General features: G+C 48.0%; 1 protein-coding gene across 1 annotated transcript in view; it reads right to left on the bottom strand.

Moving 5' to 3' along the window:
• Positions 1-1,954: 1,954 nt before the first annotated feature.
• The window catches only part of LOC135058160 (proton channel OTOP2-like), a 54,857-nt gene continuing 32,814 nt past the window's right edge, over positions 1,955-23,997 (bottom strand). Inside the window, exon 8 of the mRNA XM_063963738.1 lies at positions 1,955-3,759. Within this exon, the coding sequence (XP_063819808.1) occupies positions 3,538-3,759 (222 nt within the window). The 3' untranslated portion in view covers positions 1,955-3,537. The remainder of the gene's footprint in view (positions 3,760-23,997) is intronic.

Below are 23,997 nucleotides of genomic sequence, written 5' to 3'. Positions count from 1 at the left end.
GGGAATTCACCTTTACAGGATAGGAGGGGACAGAACAAGGTTACAAGGTGGTGTTTGGTATCCAGCTGTAGTGTATTTTAAGGGAAACATTCCGATGTTGGTTTGAGGAAGATCGCATGTTCCTGCGGATAGTTATGTGCAGGAGCAGAATATAGATATAAACTGTATTTACTGTACATTATGTATGCGGCGGGAATCCAGAGGAGACCACCCACAAGAGCAGTGAAAATAGACATCGCCCACCTATTCAAACAGACCTATGACCTCTCCTGTACTGTAAATGACCATCCCTGTGTCCAATGGACAAAGAGATTACAGTATCCATTGTGTTATGTTTTGGATGAAGTGAATAAAGAGAGCTTGCAGCAGGCCTGGTCAGACACAAGGCTCACAACGTTATCTATCAGATGACCGAGGACCGGGTTGCGCAAGCGAATCTACTCACGTATGTAACATTGACTGTAGCCATTTACTCTGTTATATTGTACTGTATTGTTTGTATTGTAACCCCCTTTCAGCAATAATACGCTGTGGTGTCGGAACCCAGTGGTTTAACTACAGACTGGTGTCGTGTATTTCTTTCCCTGATAAGGTTTAAAGTGTAATAGCATCACACTGCATTGCTGCATAAGGTTTAAAGTGTATTCATTGGGTGTGTACGCGCTGTGTGTACTTTGTACCATCAGCGCAGCGTTTGTACGCAAAGTCCGTACACGATACGGGACTCTGTACGCTAACAGCGTAAAAAGTACGTAAAGTGTGTTTAAGGTATAGCTTTCATTCCTGTATATAAATCAGCATTGTCACTGCCAACCTGGAAGAAAATCGCCTGATCCTGAATTAGCTCTGCCTTTTCTCCAAATGTACCTAATCTTGATTGATAGATGCAATTTAATTAAATGAACTGATAGTGCTAAATTTGGCAGCAGACAATGGGGGTAATTCAGACCTGATCGCTCGCTAGTGTTTTTTGCAGCGTTGCGATCAGGTCAGAACTGGGCATGCGTATGCACAGCAATGCACAGGCGCCTCACACAGGTACAAAGCGGATCGCCGCTCAGCGATGGGCTTGTGCGAAGAATCCATTCGCACGGGCGATCGCAAGGAGATTGACAGGAAGAAGCCGTTTGTGGGTGGTAACTGATCGTTTTCTGGGAGTGGTTGGAAAAACGTAGGCGTGTCCATGTGTTTGCAGAAGGGTTCCTGACGTCAATTCCGGTCCCAGACAGGCTGAAGTGTTCGCAGCGGCTGAGTAAGGAGGACATTTACTAAGCAGTGATAAGACTGGAGAAGTGAGCCAGTGGAGAAGTTGCCCATGGCAACCAATCAGCACTGAAGTAACATCTATAATTTGCATACTATAAAATGATACAGAGCTGCTGATTAGTTGATGGGACAACTTCTCCACTGGCTCACTTCTCCGCTCTTATCACTGCTTAGTAAATGTCCCCCTTAGTCCTGGGCTACTCAGAGACTGCACAAGATCTGTTCATACAGCTCTGCTACACATGCATTCGCACACTTGCAGAGCAAAAATACACTCCCCTATGGGCGGCGACTATCTGTTCGCAGCAGTGCACAAAACCCTAGCGAGCGATCAGGTCTGAATTAGGCCCAATGAACACACGGACAGAACGGGCCACGATGGTGATATTAACAGACTGCAAGAGAAAAATATAATTATGGGTCTAGTTGTTGATTTGTTTCATATAAGGCAAAATAAGATTTGCGACATGTAAAATATCTTTGAAGTAATGGTAATATAAGCGCTGTATCACTAACGTTTCCTATCCATTAGTTGGATTACAATGTCTTGCATGAGTGACCCAGGTAATAAATTAATCATCATACTCCCAATAAGATCTCAAGTGCATTACATTCTCAGACACAAAGCACAACACAGCAAGTTATTCAGGAAGCATGAGTCTATTAATAACAGATGAATGGGAAGATATGATTTAGATGTCAAGTTTATTACTTTCCAGTTATGTGATCGATGTGATTTGTTCTCGTTAACATGTAAAACATTATTTACATTTCTGTAATTGGATTTTTTTGCTCTGTTTTGTTTTCTTTGAAAAAAGTTTTACTGAATAATTCACATTTGCAAGGCAAGGAATGTTACTGTAACAGTGATACTGCATGACATGAGAATACCAGATGAAGGAAGAATACTTTTGTGTGAGGGAAAAACATCTTTTCGTTCTGTACTCTATAGCAATATAGACCATAGTGACGTAAAGTATTCCTAGCAATCAGAAATACCTGTATAATTAGAAAAACTTTAAATGAAACATCAGTTACAGTGGTGTATCCTGGGTCCAGCCTGCAGTGTGAATAGGATTCAGGTCGCTGTGACACGGCCATGTCCAGTTACCCGGTTTAGGCTGGACCCGGGGTTTTGGTCTGAAAGTGGTATAACACTACCTCCAACCCCCTTCCTCTACCTGTTGGTTTTCCCTACATGTCTGTCCTTGGACCTCTCCTTTTCTCATTTTCCACCTTCTCTATTGGAAAACTCATCAGCTTGTTAAACACCATCATTACGCTCATTACCACCATTACTCTCCTGACATCTTTCCCTCAGACCTAACTTAGGTCTCATCATGCCTGTCTGCCACCCTATCTTGTATGGTCCAGCATTTCTCAAAGTAAGCATGTCCAAAACTGACATCATCATTTTCCCCCTTCAAGGGTCCTTCTTCCTCCTGGCTGGAGAAAGACATTAACCATATATCAGTGGCAGTTAAGGGTTTAATGATCAGAGTTGCATCACAAATTGTGGGGTTCAGTGCAGATGAAACAGACAGGTCCTTCCTCATTCTCCCCAGAGGTCATTGGATCGCAGAGGTCCAATGAGAAAGCACGTTATGCTATGATGCCTCTTCCCACATGACATACAGTACACAGACATTTATAGCACACTTACACTGACTTTCAGAACAGTAATTTAACACCAATCCTCTTATACACTTAACTTGAGAGCTATCAGTGATAGTGTGATTTGTTGTGAGAACACTGTCATTCTGTTACATCCTTCTTTATTTAAAACATACATTTCTTTGTAATGTCATTGCTTACTAAAACCCACACTGGGTATTTGAACATACCACCTTCTTCATTACAGTCAGACAACTTACACATGGAGCTAATGGTTCCTGCATAGGAAGCCTGATAATTTTAGCAATACATAGCTACTTGTAATTGTTAGTATAAACAATTGCAGCTAATCAGATCTATGTCTACACTGGGTGCAAGGTGTATGGTGCACACAGACCCTTGAATCAAGGCGCCACCCTGCACTCAGAGCAGGGTCTGACCCAATTGCTGTGGGTGCCATGTTTCCAAGGAGAAGGGGCACATGTAATAATAACCTTGCAGACAGGACTCCTCATTTCTTAAAATGTCCCTCAGAAACTAGATCAGTGTACAGTAAGTATCATGGCCTAAGCAAACTTTATGTCATTATTATAAGCAGCAGTCATCTGGTAAATGGGATGGATGTCATCGTGTTGAATTGGGACTGTTCAGTGATGGTCAAGGATTGAAGACAAATGAATCAGCGGGTTTCTGGCAAGCTGCTGCTTCACATATGTTACAATAGGCTTCAAACAAACTAGCCACAGAATGCATGCGGTAGAAGATTCCCAGGGGAAGAGAGATTTTTACAATGATCACCCAGAGAGTGAAGCCGTAGAAGGACTGTTCAATTTGGCTCACCAGATGTGGCCGGGTTCCATAAGCGTATAAGATCCAAACCTGTGGAGGGGACAAAACAGATTTTGGTTTTTAAATATATTTAATATATAAATAACAGGGATTAAAATAAAAATAGCAAGAAACATCATATAAATAGCTAATGCTTCCGAAATACAGGAACCTGACAGACTTGAATACTCTTTATTTAATGTTGCCATCCTAATAGATCATTTTTCTATTGACAGAGGACACTGGTGCTTCAGCCAATCAGCTCTTGCCATGTGTTCGGCTCCTAACTGTTGTGTCTTTGAAAAATGACAGTTGGAAACTGATTGTCTGGAGCACCATTTATTATACTCAATGGGCGGTATTCAATTATTTTCACCAACTTCATCACCCATTCTGTTTCTATTGACGGGCGTGGTATAATAATTTCTGCACCCAACCCTTTACGTATCTGAACCTGATTACTATGGGCGATATAAGCGCGATAACGGGGATCAGTTTTGAAAGAAGATTGGGCGTGATATATAATTTGAATACCACCCAATGAGTTTTATGATTCACAACGAGTTTTATCACTCATTGATAAATTTGCACCATAGACTGTTGGAAATGTTTTAAAATTCTGATGTGAAATGGGACTTTTGGGGCCCATACTGTACATTAGCAATCACTTGGGGGCAATTCTGCATTTTGCAGATTACTGTGTAAAAAAGTCAGCAATGAATGGGGTTCACCGATTGCTGAGTCCAACCAAAAAGTGATCAGAATATGTAAATTAGGTTGTCCAACATTTTGGATTTCACCGACCAATCGAGGGCTACAGTTTGCTAGTGTATGTTGACGATCAGCAGATTTGCCAACCATTCCTAGTAAAATGATGAGCCTTTTACGATGGCAGATCCGTTCTTTGCTGAAAACAATCTGCGAATCGCTGGTATATATCGTCAACTTCGGCAGTTTATGGTGGATTGGTGAATCATGAAAACGTGGAAAAAAATGTAGAATCTGTGGTTTACTTTTTTTGCTGATGTATGGGCCCCATAAGTCAGAAATCAGCTTACATGTTGAGTATCCCATATCCAAATATTCCGAAATATGGACTTTTTTGAGTGAGACTGAGATAGTTGAGATTGTTTTCTGATGGCTCAATGTACACAAACTTTGTTTAATACACAAAGTTATTAAAGATATTGTATTAAATGACCTTTAGGCTGTGTGTATAGGTGTATATGAAACACAAATGAATTGTGTGAATGTAAACACACTTTGTTTAATGCACAAAGTTATTAAAAATATTGGCTAAAATTACCCTCAGGCTGTGTGTATAAGGTGTATATGTGACATAAATGCATTCTGTGCTTAGACTTGGGTCCCATCGCCATGATATCTCATTATGGTATGCAATTATTCCAAAATACGGAAAAATCCGATATCCAAAATACTTCTGGTCCCAAGCATTTTGGATCTTGTAGTACATACACTATATGGACAAAAGTATTCGGACACCTGACCATTACACCAGCAGGGAATGTAATGACATTGTTTTCAAATCCATACACTTCACTATGGAGTTAGTCCACCTTTTGCAGCTATAACAGCTTACACTCTTCTTGGAAGGCTTTCCACAAGATTTTAGAGTGTTTCTGTAGAAATTTGTGGCATATCTATAATGGGTGCAGTGTGTGCACATGCTGAAATCACTGGGGAAATGGTCGCTGCACCATTTTTCCCGGTGATCTACACATGCGCAGTAGAGTCTGAGCCCTCTAGGGCTCAGACTCTCCAGTGCTGCCAGCAGAGAGGAAGGGGCACGATCGGAGTAGGCAGCACACAAGTCCTGGCTTGGGTTGAGGTAAGATCTCTGTGCTGGCCAGTGAAGTTCTTCCACTCCAAACTCATCAAACCATTCAGCGTTGTAACCACATTTATGCACTTAACTTGAGAGTTTGTTGTTATTCAGTTGGGATCCGGTCTGAAGATCGACAGTATCTAGGTCGACAATGTTTAGGTCGACCACTATAGGTCGACAGTCACTAGGTCGACATGGATGGAAGGTCGACAGGGTTTCTAGGTCGACATGTGCTAGGTCGACAGGTCTAAAGGTCGACATGAGTTTTTCACTTTTTTTCTTTTTTTAAAATTTTTTCATACTTAACGATCCACGTGGACTACGATTGGAACGGTAAAGTGTGCCGAGTGAAGCGGTAGCGGAGCGAAGGCACCATGCCCGAAGCATGGCGAGCGAAGCGACGCGGTGCACTAATTTGGGATCCCGGTCACTCTACGAAGAAAACGTCAAAAAAAAAAAACACCTCATGTCGACCTTTAGACCTGTCGACCTAGCACATGTCGACCTAGAAACCCTGTCGACCTTCCATCCATGTCGACCTAGTGACCTATAGTGGTCGACCTAAACATTGTCGACCTAGATACTGTCGATTTGATGAACCACACCCATTCAGTTACAATACCCTTTAGTAAATAACATGTTTCAATATACTGCCATACCCAAGATTCAAACCTATAACCTGTTGAATTCTAATGGCCGGGACGGAAGCATCCAGTACTCCCGGCCAGTATCGTACTTCCCGCCAGCGGGTCTTCTCTCACTATAAAGGTAAAGTTTGTTTTACACCATTCACTTTTGTTTCACCTTGACAAAGGGGCGGATGCGCCCTGAAACGTTGGCCTGTCTTTGTAACACCATGTATTAAACCTCATGTTTTTCTACAAGCAAGCTGTGTGGGAACTCTGAGTGCCGCTGCCTGCCAGTCTCCCTTTGTATACATTCGTTCCAGAGGGCACCGGAGCATTGTATTGAAAGTAAGGGTGAGTGCCGGTCCAACCAGTATATATATATATATATATATATAGTTTACTAATGTGTAATCACTCACATACATTTAGGTAAAAGGTAACCAGCGCAAAGTAGAAATCAGTGTAGCCTCCGGACAGCCAACACCGACAATCACTGTTGCTCCCCGGATACCATGGGCCACTAAGATCTCCCAGCTGCACAGACTCAGACCAAACCACAGACGCCGGTAAAACTCCGGTTGATAGGTTACACGTCCTGCTGGCCACGTCCAAAGCATTTCATCACAGGACTTCGTCACGGGACTGACGGTCCTGTGACAAAACGCGTTGGACGTGGCCAGCAGGACGTGTAACCTATCGACCGGAGTTTTACCGGTGTCTGTGGTTTGGTCTGAGTCCATGCAGCTGGGAGATCATAGTGGCCCATGGTATCCGGGGAGCATACTACATTTGGGCTGATACTTTTCACAAGACTGACTGTTTCAATGCGCAGCTTTACTGTGTCTATATATATATATATATATATATATATATCTTGTGAAGAAGAAATATGAAAAAATTATATGGTGCTTGTGATCAGTGTATACTTTTCGGATCTAATATGTTCCTAATCCCACGTTTATAAGTGAAATATGTAAGAATATATAGTATATAAATAAACAAAAAACAATCTTTCAGTCCTTAATTTCAGTCCTTAATTAAGTCCAGTTCAAAGTGCCTAGAATAATCCACTGGTCTGGGACGGCCAGCTCCTTGTTGTCAAGTGCACACACTCCTTATGCTCTATAACAAAAGATAAAACAAGAGCGCCCCCTAGTGCAAATAACGTAGTACAATCACCACAAGTGTGAAATGAGGGGTAAGTGTGTGAACCCGTACAATGTAATCTATCAAAAACAGCTTATCTCATACTCTTTTCCTGGATGTCCTCACAGAATTGCTGACATCAACGGGACTTTTTTTCATACATTTAATGAAGATCCAGAATACATAATAACATAAAAAACAGCACACACAGTGTAACTGATGTACAAGCAGTAATTAGCAGTCTTGTAATTAGCAGTCTTGAAGTGTTCTTAGACTGTTTAAACTGTTTTACAATATGGGCCTAATTCAGACCTGATCGCTGCTGTGCGTCTTTGCACAGCAGCGATTAAGTCTGAACTGCTCATGCGCCGGCGCCACAGTGCACCGACGCATGGCAGACAGCCTGCGGCTGTCTCAGCCCTGCGATTGCCTCTGCCTGATTGACAAACAGAGGTGGTCGCTGGGTGGGAGGGGGCGGGCCGTCAGTGTTTGGCCACCGTTTAGGGGGCACGGTCTGGGCAGCGCAGGCGTGCTTGGACCATTGGGTGAGTGTGTGTGTGTGTGTGTGTGTGTGTGTGGGGGAGAGGCAAGGAGGCTGCGTAACGTTACACGCAGCCGCTGCGACCCTCACAGCGACGGGTAGCTCCCTGGCAGTGCGCAGATAGGGAGCTACTCTTCAAGTACAAAATACTTTTATACTTGTGCGGGGGTGGCAGGGCCTGACCAGGGCCGGTGCTAGGGTGTTCGGCGTCCTCCTGCAAACTATAAATTTGCGCCCTCCCATACTTTACAAAGGGACAGTGCCGCTGAATAAAAGGATGTGGTCCAGGGCTGTTTCTAGCCAATTTGGCTCCCAGTGCGAGATTTCAAAATGCGCCCCCCCCCCCCATTTACATTTTAAAAAAGCGCCCCCCCCCGCCCCCATAGCTATAAAAAAAAAGAGCATGGGCGCGCTCCCGGCAAGGGGGCGTGGCCTCGTTGATATGGGCGTGGTCTCATCTGATATCATCACGGCCACCACGGGAAAAAAAACAAACATCAAAAGTCCCCATTTTACACATTACGGCAGGCAAGAGTCCCCATTTTACACAGTGCGGCAGGCAAGAGTCCCCATTTTACACAGTGCGGCAGGCAAGTGTCCCCATTTTACACAGTACAGCAGGCAAGAGTCCCCATTTTACACATTACGCAGGCGAGAGTCCCCATTTTACACAGTACGGCAGGCAAGAGTCCCCATTTTACACATTACGCAGGCGAGAGTCCCCATTTTACACATTACGCAGGCGAGAGTCCCCATTTTACACATTACGCAGGCAAGTGTCCCCATTTTTCACATTACGCAGGCGAGAGTCCCCATTTTACACAGTACGGCAGGCAAGAGTCCCCATTTTACACATTACGCAGGCGAGAGTCCCCATTTTACACAGTACGGCAGGCGAGAGTCCCCATTTTACACATTACGCAGGCGAGAGTCCCCATTTTACACATCACAGCAGGCAAGAGTCCCCATTTTGCACAGTACGTCAGGGGCAAGTGCCCCCATTGTACACATTATGCAGGCGAGAGTCCCAAGTTTACACATTATACAGGCAAGTGTCCCCATTTTACACATTACGCAAGCGAGAGTCCCCATTTTACACATTACACAGGCAAGTGTCCCTATTTTACACATTACGCAGGCGAGAGTCACCATTTTACACATTACGCAGGCACGTGTCCCCATTTTATACAGTACGGCAGGCAGGTGTCCCCATTTTCTCTGACGTCCTAGTGGATGCTGGGTACTCCGTAAGGACCATGGGGAATAGACGGGCTCCGCAGGAGACTGGGCACTCTTTAAAGAAAGATTAGGTACTATATCTGGTGTGCACTGGCTCCTCCCTCTATGCCTCTCCTCCAGACCTCAGTTAGAATCTGTGCCCGGCCAGAGCTGGATGCACCTAGTGGGCTCTCCTGAGCTTACTAGAAAAGAAAGTATTGTTAGGTTTTTTATTTTCAGTGAGATCTGCTGGCAACAGACTCACTGCTACGTGGGACTTAGGGGAGAGAAGCAAACCTAGCTCTCAGTCTGGAACTGTTTTAGTAATGGCCTTTATTATGAGGCGTACTGTGACAAATTACATGGCCCAATGTGGGCACTGCTATCAAGTAGTTAGGACTGCTGTATCAGAGAAGCCGTGAAGTGGCCAGCAGCTAAACATGTGTTTGCAAACATTTGTGACGAATTCTCTGAATTTTATTACCAGATAGATTCAGGGATGGTTACAGGTAATTTTCAGTGTGCGGAAGGGAATTTGGGGGTGGGGATTTGCACCCCCCCCTTCCTCCTCTTTGTTTGTTTGTCTGTGACCCCTCCCCCTTCCAGCACCTGATATATAATTATCTCCAGGTATGATTGAGCAGCTTCCAAATTGTTTGTCTGCTTGTGTGCATGAGGCATTGAATGGGAGCAGCATTTGGAAGGCATGCTGCTCCTTGTAGTGCCAATGGGAGATCCTGGGGGTGGCTCCCTGGTAAGTTAGCTCTCAGTCTGGAACTGTTTTAGTAATGGCCTTTATTATGAGGCGTACTGTGACAAATTACATGGCCCAATGTGGGCACTGCTATCAAGTAGTTAGGACTGCTGTATCAGAGAAGCCGTGAAGTGGCCAGCAGCTAAACATGTGTTTGCAAACATTTGTGACGAATTCTCTGAATTTTATTACCAGATAGATTCAGGGATGGTTACAGGTCATTTTCAGTGTGCGGAAGGGAATTTGGGGGTGGGGATTTGCACCCCCCTTCCTCCTCTTTGTTTGTTAGAGAAGCAAACCTACCTGCTTGCAGCTAGCTTGTGCTTCTAAGGCTACTGGACACCATTAGCTCCAGAGGGATCGAACACAGGGCCCGACCTCGATCGTCCGTTCCCGGAGCCGCGCCGCCGTCCCCCTTGCAGAGCCAGAAGACGGAAGATTCCAGAGAAAATCGGCGGCTGAAGACTCCGGTCTTCAATAAGATAGCGCACAGCACTGCAGCTGTGCGCCATTGCTCCCACAGCACACCACACGCTCCGGTCACTGGTGGGTGCAGGGCGCTGGGGGGGGCGCCCTGGGCTGCAATTTGTATACCTTACTTGGCAAAATGCACATAATACAGTTCTAAACTGTATATGTGCCTAATCCCCCGCCATAAATATTATTAAAAAAGCGGGAGAAGCCCGCCGCTGAAGGGGCGGGGCTATCTTCCTCAGCACAGCCAGCGCCATTTTCTCTTCACAGCTCCGCTGGAAGGACGCTCCCCAGGCTCTCCCCTGCAGTATACACTACGGAAAGGGTAAAAAAGAGACGGGGGGCACATAAATTTAGGCGCAATTGTGATAATAAGCAGCTATTGGGGGGAAAATTCACTTTGTATTAGTGTAAATCCCTCTGTTATATAGCGCTCTGGTGTGTGCTGGCATACTCTCTCTCTGTCTCCCCATAGGACTTTGTGGGGTCCTGTCCTCAGAGCATTCCCTGTGTGTGTGTGCGGTGTGTCGGTACGGCTGTGTCGACATGTTTGATGAGGACGCTTACGTGGAGGCGGAGCAGGAGCCGATAAGTGTGATGTCGCCTCCTGCGGGGCCGACACCAGAGTGGATGGATATGTGGAAGGTATTAACCGACAGTGTCAACTACTTGCATAAAAGGTTCGAAGACGTAACAGCTTTGGGACAGCCGGCATCTCAGCCCGCGCCTGCCCAAGCGTCTCAGAGGCCATCAGGGGCTCAAAAACGCCCGCTACCTCAGATGGCAGACACAGATGTCGACACGGAGTCTGACTCCAGTGTCGACGAGGATGAGACAAATGTACAATCCACAAGGGCCATCCGATGCATGATTACGGCAATGAAAAATGTGTTGCACATCTCTGACATTAACCCGGTTACCACAAAAAAGGGTATTATGTTTGGGGAGAAAAAGCAGCCGGTGACTTTTCCCCCATCTGATGAGTTAAATGAATTGTGTGAAGAAGCGTGGGGTTCCCCAGATAAGAAACTAGTGATTTCTAAGCGGTTACTAATGGCGTACCCTTTCCCGCCAACGGATAGGTTACGCTGGGAGACATCCCCTAGGGTGGACAAGGCGTTCACACGCTTAGCAAAAAAGGTGGCACTGCCGTCTCAGGAGACGGCCGCCTAAAAGGAGCCTGCAGATAGAAAGCAGGAGGCTATCCTGAAGTCTGTGTATACACACTCAGCAGTGGCGGAACTAGCGAGCGGTGGGCCCAGGTGCGACAAAATGCTTTGTCCCCCCCCCCCCCCCCCCACACACACATTTCCCACACACATCCCATCCAAGTCCACCCCCTCAACCCTGGAGAGGATCTGGTGAGGGGGACCTGCTCAGGGCCAGAGAAATGGATACCTAGCAACAGTGCCGTAACTAGACATTTTAGCACTGTGTGCAAGAAATGGCATTGGAGCCCCACCCCTGCATGCTAAACAGGGGCAGTGCGCGCCGTAGGCGCGCGCAAAAATACATAGTGGCGTGGCTTCGTGGGGAAGGGGTGTGGCCACAAAATAATACCAATTCATAAAACGGTACACAGTAGTCTCCATTATTCAAATTATGCCGCACAGTAGCACCACTACACCAGGTAGAGACCCTTTTACACCTTACAGCAGACAGATTCCTCTTTTTACACATTACAGCAGACAGCGTGCACTTTTTACACATAACGGCAGACAGCGTGCCCTTTTTACACATAACGGCAGACAGCGTGCCATTTTTACACATAACGGCAGACAGCGTGCCCTTTTTACACATAACGGCAGACCGCGTGCCCTTGTTACACATAGCGGCAGACAGCGTACACTTTTTACACATAACGGCAGACAGCGTGCCCTTGTTACACATTACGGCAGACAGCATCCCCTTTTTACACATAACGGCAGACAGCGTACCCTTTTTACACATTACGGCAGACAGCGTGCCCTTGTTACACATTACGGCAGACAGCGTCCCCATTTTTACACATTACGGCAGGCAGATTCCCCATTTTTACACATTGCGGCAGGCAGATTACCCCTTTTTACACATAGCGGCAGGCAGATTACCCCTTTTTACACATAGCGGTAGGCAGTCCCCCATTTTTACACATTGCGGCAGGCTGATTCCCCCTTTTTACACATTACGTCAGGCAGTCCCCCCTTTTTACACATTGCGGCAGGCTGATTCCCCCTTTTTACACATTACGTCAGGCAGTCCCCCCTTTTTACACATTGCGACAGGCTGATACCCCTTTTTACACATAGCGGCAGGCAGTCCCCCATTTTTACACATAGCGGCAGGCAGGCCCAAGAAAGAAAGAAAGAGAAAGAAAGAAAGAAAGAAAGAAAGAAAGAAAGAAAGAAAGAAAGAAAGAAAGAAAGAAAGAAAGAAAAAGAGAAAAAGAAAGAAAGAAGAATTATACTTACCCTCTCCGCCGGCTCAGGCTCCTCGGTGCAGCCGCGTCAGACGATTCCCGGGAAGTAGAGGAGGTGGAGGACGGAGGTGAAGAAGGGAGCCGCAGCAGCGCTTTGTTACTGGTGGAGGCGCTGCTGCTGCTGCCCCTCTGCTTCCCTATAGGCTGTTCTTGGAAGATAGCCTATAGTGAAGCAGAGGGGCAGCAGCAGCAGCGCCTCCACCAGTAACAAAGCGCTGCTGCGGCTCCCTCCTTCACCTCCCTCCTCCTCCTTCCCCCGTCAGTGCCGCTGCTCCTCTCCTCTCCGGGCGGCTGTGAGCTGCGGGCAGCGGTTGCCCGCAGCGCACAGCGGCATGTAATGAGTCAGTTGGACTCATTACATGCTTGGGCCCCTGGACAGAGGCGGGCCCCAGTGCAACGCACTGCTTGCACTGCCGGTAGTTCCGCCTCTGACACTCAGGTACTATACTGAGACCTGCTATTGCTGCAGCATGAATGTGTAGTGTTGCAGCAGCATGGTCTGATTCCCTGTCAGATAACATTGATTCCCTTAACAGGGATACTATTTTGCCAACCATAGAGCATATTAAAGACGTAGTCTTATATATGAGGGATGCACAGAGGGACATTTGCCGGCTGGCATCTAGAATTAATGCAATGTCCATTTCTGCCAGAAGAGTATTATGGACTCGGCAGTGGACAGGTGATGCTGATTCTAAAAGGCACATGGAAGTTTTGCCTTATAAGGGTGAGGAACTGTTTGGGGACGGTCTCTCGGACCTCGTGTCCACAGCAACAGCTGGGAAGTCGACTTTTTTACCTCAGGTTCCCTCACAGCCGAAGAAAGCACCGTATTATCAAGTACAGTCCTTTCGGCCCCAGAAAGGCAAGCGGGTCAGAGGCGCGTCCTTTCTGCCCAGAGACAGGGGTAGAGGGAAAAAGCTGCACCAGACAGCCAGTTCCCAGGAACAAAAATCCTCCCCTGCTTCTACTAAGTCCACCGCATGACGCTGGGGCTCCACAGGTGGAGCCAGGTGCGGTGGGGGCCCGTCTCCGGAACTTCAGCGACCAGTGGGTTCGCTCACAGGTGGATCTCTGGGTTATACAAGTGGTATCTCAGGGATACAAGCTGGAGTTCGAGACGTCTCCCCCTCGCCGTTACCTCAAATCAGCCTTGCCAGCTACTCCCAAGGAAAGGGAGGTAGTACTGGCGGCAATTCACAAGCTGTACCTCCAGCAGGTGATAATCAAAGTTCCCCTCCTTCAACAGGGACGGGGTTACTATTCCACAATGTTTGTGGTACCGAAACCAGACGGTTCGGTGAGACCCATTCTAAATTTGAAATCCTTGAACACTTATATAAGGAAGTTCAAGTTCAAAATGGAATCGCTCAGGGTGGTTATTGCAAGCCTGGAAGAGGGGGATTTTATGGTATCACTGGACATCGAGGATGCTTACCTACATGTCCCCATTTACCCACCTCACCAGGAGTACCTTCGATTTGTGGTACAGGACTGCCATTACCAATTCCAGACGTTGCCGTTTGGTCTGTCCACGGCACCGAGGGTATTTACCAAGGTAATGGCCGAAATGATGATACTCCTTCGAAAGAAGGGAGTTATAATTATCCCGTACTTGGATGATCTCCTCATAAAGGCGAGGTCCATGGAGCAGTTGTTGGTCGGAGTAGCACTATCTCAGGAAGTGCTACAACAGCACGGCTGGATTCTGAATATCCCAAAGTCGCAGCTGGTTCCTACGACGCGTCTGCTGTTCTTGGGTATGATTCTGGACACAGAACAGAAGAAGGTGTTTCTCCCGGAGGAGAAGGCCAAGGAGTTGTCATCTCTGGTCAGAGACCTCCTGAAACCAAAACAGGTGTCGGTGCATCACTGCACGCGAGTCCTGGGAAAGATGGTAGCTTCTTACGAAGCAATTCCCTTCGGCAGGTTCCATGCAAGGATCTTTCAGTGGGATCTGTTAGACAAGTGGTCCGGATCGCATCTTCAGATGCATCGGTTGATCACCCTGTCCCCGAGGGCCAGGGTGTCTCTGCTGTGGTGGCTACAGAGTGCTCATCTTCTCAAGGGCCGCAGATTCGGCATTCAGGACTGGGTCCTGGTGACCACGGATGCAAGCCTCCGAGGTTGGGGGGCAGTCACTCAGGGAAGAAACTTCCAAGGACAATGGTCAAGTCAGGAGACTTCCCTACACATAAATATTCTGGAACTAGGGGCCATTTACAATGCCCTAAGTCAAGCAAAACCCCTGCTTCAAAACCAGCCGGTGCTGATTCAGTCAGACAACATCACGGCGGTCGCCCATGTAAACCGACAGGGCGGCACAAGAAGCAGGATGGCAATGGCAGAAGCCACAAGGATTCTCCGATGGGCGGAGAATCACGTGATAGCACTGTCAGCAGTGTTCATTCCGGCAGTGGACAACTGGGAAGCAGACTTCCTCAGCAGGCACGACCTCCACCCGGGAGAGTGGGGACTTCATCCAGAAGTCTTCCAGCTGATTGTAAATCGTTGGGAAAGGCCATAGGTGGACATGATGGCGTCCCGCCTCAACAAAAAGCTAAAAAGATATTGCGCCAGGTCAAGGGACCCTCAGGCGATAGCTGTGGACGCACTAGTGACACCGTGGGTGTACCAGTCGGTTTATGTGTTGCCTCCTCTTCCTCTCATACCAAAGGTACTGAGGATAATAAGAAAGAGAGGAGTAAGAACTATACTCATCGTTCCGGATTGGCCAAGAAGAACTTGGTACCCGGAACTACAAGAAATGATCTCAGAGGACCCTTGGCCTCTGCCGCTCCGACAGGACCTGCTACAGCAGGGCCCTGTCTGTTCCAAGACTTACCGCGGCTGCGTTTGACGGCATGGCGGTTGAACGCCGGATCCTGATGGAAAAGGGCATTCCGGTTGAAGTCATTCCTACGCTGATAAAAGCTAGGAAGGATGTGACAGCAAAACATTATCACCGCATATGGCGAAAATATGTTGCTTGGTGTGAGGCTATGAAGGCCCCAACAGAGGAATTTCAGCTGGGTCGATTTCTGCACTTCCTACAGTCAGGAGTGACTATGGGCCTAAAATTGGGATCCATAAAAGTCCAGATTTCGGCCCTGTCTATTTTCTTTCAAAAAGAACTGGCTTCACTGCCTGAAGTTCAGACGTTTGTTAAGGGAGTGCTGCATATTCAGCCCCCTTTTGTGCCTCCAGTGGCACCTTGGGATCTCAACGTAGTGTTGGATTTCCTAAAATCACATTGGTTTGAGCCACTTCAGACCGTGGAGTTGAAGTATCTCACGTGGAAAGTGGTCATGCTTTTGGCCTTGGCTTCGGCTAGGCGTGTGTCAGAATTGGCGGCTTTGTCATGTAAAAGCCCTTATCTGATCTTCCATATGGACAGGGCAGAATTGAGGACTCGTCCCCAATTTCTCCCTAAGGTGGTATCAGCGTTTCATTTGAACCAACCTATTGTGGTGCCTGCGGCTACTCGGGACCTGGTGGATTCCAAGTTGCTGGACGTAGTCCGGGCCCTGAAAATCTATGTTTCCAGGACGGCTAGAGTCAGAAAAACTGACTCGCTATTTATCCTGCATGCACCCAACAAGCTGGGTGCTCCTGCTTCTAAGCAGACTATTGCTCGCTGGATCTGTAGCACGATTCAATTTGCACATTCTGCGGCTGGACTGCCGCATCCTAAATCAGTAAAAGCCCATTCCACGAGGAAGGTGGGCTCTTCTTGGGCGGCTGCCCAAGGGGTCTCGGCTTTACAACTTTGCCGAGCTGCTACCTGGTCGGGATCAAACACGTTTGCAAAATTCTACAAGTTTGATATCCTGGCTGAGGAGGACCTTGAGTTTGCTCATTCGGTGCTACAGAGTCATCCGCACTCTCCCGCCCGTTTGGGAGCTTTGGTATAATCCCCATGATCCTTACGGAGTACCCAGCATCCACTAGGACGTCAGAGAAAATAAGAATTTACTCACCGGTAATTCTATTTCTCGTAGTCCGTAGTGGATGCTGGGAGCCCGTCCCAAGTGCGGACTTCTGCAATACTTGTATATAGTTATTGCTTAACTATAGGGTTATTGTTCTGAGCCATCTGTTGAATGAGGCTCAGCTGTTGTTCATACTGTTAACTGGGTATAGTTATCACAAGTTGTACGGTGTGATTGGTGTGGCTGGTATGAGTCTTACCCTGGATTCCAAATCCTTTCCTAGTAATGTCAGCTTTTCCGGGCACAGTTTCCCTAACTGAGGTCTGGAGGAGGGGCATAGAGGGGGGAGCCAGTGCACACCAGATATCAGATATAGTACCTAATCTTTCTTTAAAGAGTGCCCAGTCTCTTGCGGAGCCCGTCTATTCCCCATGGTCCTTACGGAGTACCCAGCATCCACTACGGACTACGAGAAATAGAATTACCGGTGAGTAAATTCTTATTTTATACAGTACGGCAGGCAAGTGTCAAGTTGGTAGGGAGAGGGAGGGGGGGAGAGAGAGACTACTTACATTTGAAGAGGATCTTCCCGCTCCTCTATGGTACTGCAGTCTTCTGGTTCCGTGTAGCCCCGCCCCCTTTTCGTCCGTGAAGCTCCGCTCCCTTTTCGTCCGTGAAGCTCCGCCCCCTTCGTCCGTTCAGTTAGGGCAGGATGTACTCAGCTGCCTTCACTGCGCTCCCTTTGACATTCTCCATGGTAACAGTTCTCCTCCCCCAGCCAGCGCTGCCATACACTCCCTGTTGTTTTGTCCCTGGGCTTCCCATCGCTGGTATTACACTTACTCCGCCGTGGCAACTCAGGTCTCAGCGTCGCTGATGCCGCGCTCCCCCTTTTCTATTTTTCTTGTGCATGCACACATGCCACAGCTTGGGATGTCTGAGTGGCCGCGGCGGAAAAGAGGCAGAGCAAGTGTAATTCCAGCAAGGGGAGGCCTGGGGAGAAAACAATGGATAGCGTATGTTAGCGCCGCCTGGGGGAGGAGAACTGTTACCGTAGAGAATGTCAAAGGGAGAGGAGAGGAGGCTTTAATCTGCCGGAGCCGCTGCCTGTCATACAGTGACAGGCACAGCAGCCGGCAGCAGGGGACAGGACGGCGCAGCAGCGGGGTTGCAGTGCAGGGAAAGCGCCTCTCCTCCCTGGCGCCTACCTGCACTGCATCCCTTTGCTGAGCGGGTAGCGCCGGGCCTGGGCCTGACATACAGGGTGGACTAGCTCTGTGCTGGGCGTCCCCCCGCATGTGAGGGAAGCTGATCGTAGATGTGCTAAATTTAGCACATCTACGATCAGGTCTGAATTAGGCCCTAAGTGTGTTGTTTTTTTATGTTTTATGTATTCTGGATCTTCAGTAAGAGTTCATACATGTGATACGAATAAGAGTACAGACTGACTTACTCCAACAGCGCTCATACTTTCTAAGTCAGAGCAGGGGCGTATCTTCCCATTGGCCGGGATGGCACTCGCCAGGGGCGCCAGCCAAAGAGGAGCGCTGCCCAGCGGTACCACCAACGCCCATGGGGTAGATTCGCTTTGTAGAGGCTGTGGTATCACCCTTGTAGTTTTGAGGATAGTCAACAATCAGTGAAAATATAATTAGCAGCCGGGCCCAGGTGCCTAATGATACAGCCTGGTATGGTCCCCTGTGTGTGGGGTGCCCCTTCCTGACACACAACAAGACCCAGGCAGAACTCCATGGACTTATAAATAAATATACTAGTGCAAATACAGCATCATGGATCCCAACTTTTCAATACCACGCAGGGTGTTTTTTCCAACCACAAAAACACCCTGCGTGGTGTTGAAACATTGGAAACCATGATGCTGTATTTGCACTAATACAGTATATTTATTTATAAGTCTGTGGAGTTCCGCCTGTGCCTTTTTGTTTGTCAGGAAGGTGCACACGACACACAGCGTACCAAACCAGGCTTATACATTGAAACAATTAAACATTGCTATCAGCAAAGTTGTATTGTATTAATTTTCAGCGTGTCGCCATCTGGGACTTGTACATGACAAGTATTGCCTTTGGCAGCGTGTATTGGAGGGGTGTGGTATGGAAGGTAGATAGTCACTATGTCGACAGTGTCTAGGTCGACCACTATTGGTCTTTTAATGACAAAAACAATGTTTGCTTAACATTATCATTGCTCTGACTCAGGGATATATCTAGGGATCTTTAGGTTGACATGGTTTAGGTTGACAGGTCAAAAGGTCGACATGAGTTTTTTATGTTTTGTTGGTGTCATTTTCTTCGTAGAGTGACCGGGAACCCCAATTAGTGCACCGTGTCCCCTCGCATGGCTCGCTTCGCTCGCCATACTTCGGACAAGATTACCGTTCCAATCGTAGTCCACGTGGCTCGTTAAGTATGAAAAGGTTAAAAAAAAAAAATGTGAAAAAATCATGTCGACCTTTTAACCTGTCGACCTAGAACATGTCGACATAGAGACCCTGTCGACCTGGAAACCCTGTCGACCTAGTTACTGTCGACCAATAGTGGTCGACCTAGATAGTGTCGACCTAGTTACTGTCAACCTAGAAACCGGATCCCATATTGGAGGGCACCCGAAAGCAATATTTGTGAGCATTTGAGTGCCGGTGCTGGGGGAATTATATATATATATCTCCTATATATTTTGCTACATCTGTGACTCTGTGCCTGCCCGTAACGCTGGGTGGAGTCACAGGGCTGTCCGGGGCGGAGCCACCTGCTTCTGACCAGTGCCTAGATGGACAGCCACACAATCCAGCCACCATCAGCACAGGGAACCAGCACTGGACGGACACCCCACTGAGCACGGTACCACACACCCCTCCTTTGCTTTCCCCACCACAAACAGCCACTCACACCCCTAATGACACCTGCTATTCGTACCCTCACCCACCACAGCCACACTCCGCTAACCCCCCTCCCCAGCTCCCACCTGCAGCTTCTCATCGCCCGCAGCACGGGAGCCACCCGCACCCCCCACCCCGACCCAACACAGGCAGCCTCCACTCACCCCCGTCCCCACCTCTCACATGAAGCCGGAGGACGTAACCCGCAACTAGCACCGCTGCCTGCCTCCGCCACCCTCCCTCTCCAGCAACCTCCTCCACTATCTCTGCGGCCGCACCACGGAAACACTACGCACCCCGACCCGCAGCACGGGAGCCACCCGCACCCCCCACCCCGACCCAACACACGCAGCCTCCACTTACCCCCGTCCCCAGCTCTCACCTCTCACATGAAGCCTCCGCCACCCTCCCTCTTTCTCTGCGGACGCACCACGGAAACACTACGCACCCCGTCCCGCAGCACGGGAGCCACCCGCACCTCAACCCACCACACCCACACTCCACTAACCACCCTACCCACCTCCCACCTGCAGCTTCTCATCACCCGCAGCACGGAAGCAGCCCGGACCCCCCACCCCACTACCAACACAGCTAGCCTCCCCTAAACCCCCTCCCCAGCTCCCACCTGCACCCTGTCATCACCCCCTGTACGGGAGCAGCCCCCACACCCAACATCCACCCTCCACTAACCCCCCTCCACACCTCCCACCTCTCACACGCACTCCCCACCCCGACCCACCACATCCATCCTCCACTAACCCCCTCCCCAGCTTCCACCTCCAGCCTGTCATCACCCGCAGCACGGGGGCTGCATGCACCCCCCAGATCCACCCACCACATCCAGCCTCTGCTAACCACCCTCCCCAGCTCCCACCTCTAGCCTCTCATGACCCACCGCACGGGGGCCGGCCGCACCCCACAACCCCAACCCACCTCATCCAGCCTCTCATCGGCCGCAGCACGTAAGCAGGCCGCACCCCCCACCCCGATCCCCAACATGTAGCCTCCAATAACCCCCCTCCCCAGCTGCCCACTCTCACACGCACCCCCTACACCGATCTACCACATCCAGCCTCCACTAACCCCCCTCCCCAGCTACCTCCTACTGCCTCTCATCACCCGCAGCACGGGAGCCACCCGCACCTCAACCCGCCACACCCACACTCCACTAACCCCCCTACCCACCTCCCACCTGCAGCTTCTCATCACCCGCAGCACGGGAGCAGCCCGCACCGCCCACCCCACTACCAACACAGCTAGCCTCCCCTAAACCCCCTCCCCAGCTCCCACCTGCAGCCTGTCATCACCCCCTGTACGGGAGCAGCCCCCACACCCAACATCCACCCTCCACTAACCCCCCTCCACACCTCCCACCTCTCACACGCACCCACCACATCCATCCTCCACTAACCCCCCTCCCCAGCTTCCACCTCCAGCCTGTCATCACCCACAGCACGGGGGCTGCATGCACCCCCCAGATCCACCCACCACATCCAGCCTCTGCTAACCACCCTCCCCAGCTCCCACCTCTAGCCTCTCATGACCCACCGCACCAGCCTGTCATCTGCCGCAGCACACAAGCAGCCCGCACCTCCCACCCCAATCCCCAACATGTAGCCTCCAATAACCCCCCTCCCCAGCTGCCCACTCATTACATATCATTCCCATCCTAATTCTCTACATCGTACCCTACACACACTCTTCACACACTCACAACCCCCTACACACCATTCACCATCACATTTCCCTTTTGCCAAACAACATTTAACCAACATCAAAACCAACAGTCCACCACAATACATTTGACAACTACTATTCTAGACCTTCACCTTTATATAGGGGTTACGGGGGCGTAGCCCCTTACGACGGTGTGAAGAGCGCCCGCAGGGCGCGATGAATCACCTAGTATATATATATATAGAAAAAGCAAATCAGAGGGGGCACTCACCAGACTTCTTTGTATTTTAACAAATGTTCATTTATTGAAGATAATACTTTACATGATCATCAATTTCTCAATTCCTCAAGCGCTTTCGGCCCGAATCAGGGGCCTTCCTCAGGAGGTACTGTATAAAGATCACCACTTTCACCAATCGTGAACAATGAATCCAGGCATCCGGCAGCAACACTGGTTCTGCCTGACTGGCCCTAAATACCCCAATCACTTAAAAATAGCGCCAAAATCGACTGTGATGTCATTAGAGAGCGACACAAGTGTTCTCAACTATGTAAATACCTAGCCATATGGGGGAAATGAACACAACAAACCAAACTCACCCCCAACACAGGATATAGGCAAATCGGCTCATGTCCGCTCAGTCCGGTGCATCAGAAGATGCCACCATAGCACCTCATGCGCCGCTGGGACTCCGGAGCGATCACTTCCGGTCTGTGGAACGCACAAGTCGCACGACCGGAAGCGCGCGTGTGAAACGCAAACAGGAAGTGAAGTTCCGTTTTATCGGACATCACTGTCTCACAACAGACTTTGGTTATAATATACTCAACAAGAAATAATTAAAGTAATGGCGTGTAAGTGATATAGTGCATCTAACATGCACCCATAGGGTACTAGAGCCAGGCAATGCAGAGTAGAGGATTCCTATTATAAAATCACGTAACAGATCAACATCAACCAGACAACATGCATATTTGTCCAGATCCTCAAGGTACAGCAGAAATACAGACACTACTATCTTTCATTGATTTATACACCCATTGTTGGGCTGCTAGTCCATAATGTCGTGCACCCTCCTGCAATTTAAACTGTATCAAGTGGATCAAAGCAAGCATGCATAATTAAAACCAATGGATTCTTTAGTGTATTCATCAAATATCTGTATATGCACCATACAGTGTCCCTGTTGTAAAAATATTCATTGTATTACTAACACTGTATATACTAATAACACCAAAGAATCATATAAAAAAATATGCAAAAAAGGAAGAAAAAGACAATAAGAGGGCATGCATCGGGCAAAAAAGGTCTAAAAAAGAATCTAACGTAGAAATATATTAAGCGGGTTGGACTCATTCAGACCATTCGGTGTTACGGAGCCAAGTCTGTGTATCCATCTTGCTTCAAGCTTCCTAAGGAGGAGTGAGCGATCTCCCCCTCTCGTGCCTGCCTCGAAACGTTGGTATGGCGTGATTTTACAATATACGTTTGTTTTTGCTAAGACTCTGAGTTCCGCAATAATTTCTATCCACTATATATATATACATACATATATATATATAAATATATATATATATAAACATATATATATATATATATATATATAAACAAACATATATATATATATATAAAGTAGCAGGTATACTCGGCACTCCGCTGTTATAATTGCAGCATCTTGCCCGGTGCCCTCCTTCTGTGTGAAGTATAGGTATTGTTTGCAGGCGGCACTCACGGACTTAGCTCAAATAAATGACCCGGACACTCCTGGGTATGATACCCAGGAGTGTCCGGGTCATTTATTTGAGCTAAGTCCGTGAGTGCCGCCTGCAAACAATACCTATATGTATATATATATATATATATAAGGTTGATCCCCATGATGAAGTCAAATCACTGACGAAACGCGTTGGGACTGCTGTACCTGAACCTCTATACAGATAGATAAGCTTTTTAAATTTATTCATCTTGTACGTTTGCATTTTTACCACTGTTTTAAGAAAGAATTATTGGAGACAGGATGTATCCGATCTTTTATGTGGACAGATAAGCTAAAATTTCTCTTTTATCTTGTACGCTTGCATTTTTACCATTTGTATTTATTTGTTGTAATAAAATTGTGAAAAAAATAGGATTTTAGTACCTACCGGTAAATCCTTTTCTCCTAGTCCGTAGAGGATGCTGGGGACTCCAAAAGGACCATGGGGTATAGATGGATCCGCAGGAGCTTGGGCACACTATAAAGACTTAAACTGGGTGTGAACTGGCTCCTCCCTCTATGCCCCTCCTCCAGACCTCAGTTAGAAAACTGTGCCCAGGAGAGACGGACATTTCGAGGAAAGAATTTATCATTTAAACACAGTGAGTGTCATACCAGCTCACACCACGAACATACCGCAAGACATGGCCTTCAACAGAATACCAGCCCACGGTATGAAAACCATACAGCCATATGCTGAGAGAATATGTAACACAACCAGTGTGCCAACCCAACCAACAATAAGAAACCACATGCCATAGCATGAACAACGTCAGCGAAAGCCTGACAGAGAAGAAACACCACAAAGTGCAACTAAAATCAATAACTGCAGACACAGTACGCACTGGGACGGGCGCCCAGCATCCTCTACGGACTAGGAGAAAAGGATTTACCGGTAGGTACTAAAATCCTATTTTCTCTTACGTCCTAGAGGATGCTGGGGACTCCAAAAGGACCA

Source organism: Pseudophryne corroboree, chromosome 3, assembly GCF_028390025.1.
Source record: "Pseudophryne corroboree isolate aPseCor3 chromosome 3, aPseCor3.hap2, whole genome shotgun sequence".
Taxonomy (NCBI): Eukaryota; Metazoa; Chordata; class Amphibia; order Anura; family Myobatrachidae; genus Pseudophryne; species Pseudophryne corroboree.
This window is presented reverse-complemented; position numbering and strand designations above follow the sequence as displayed.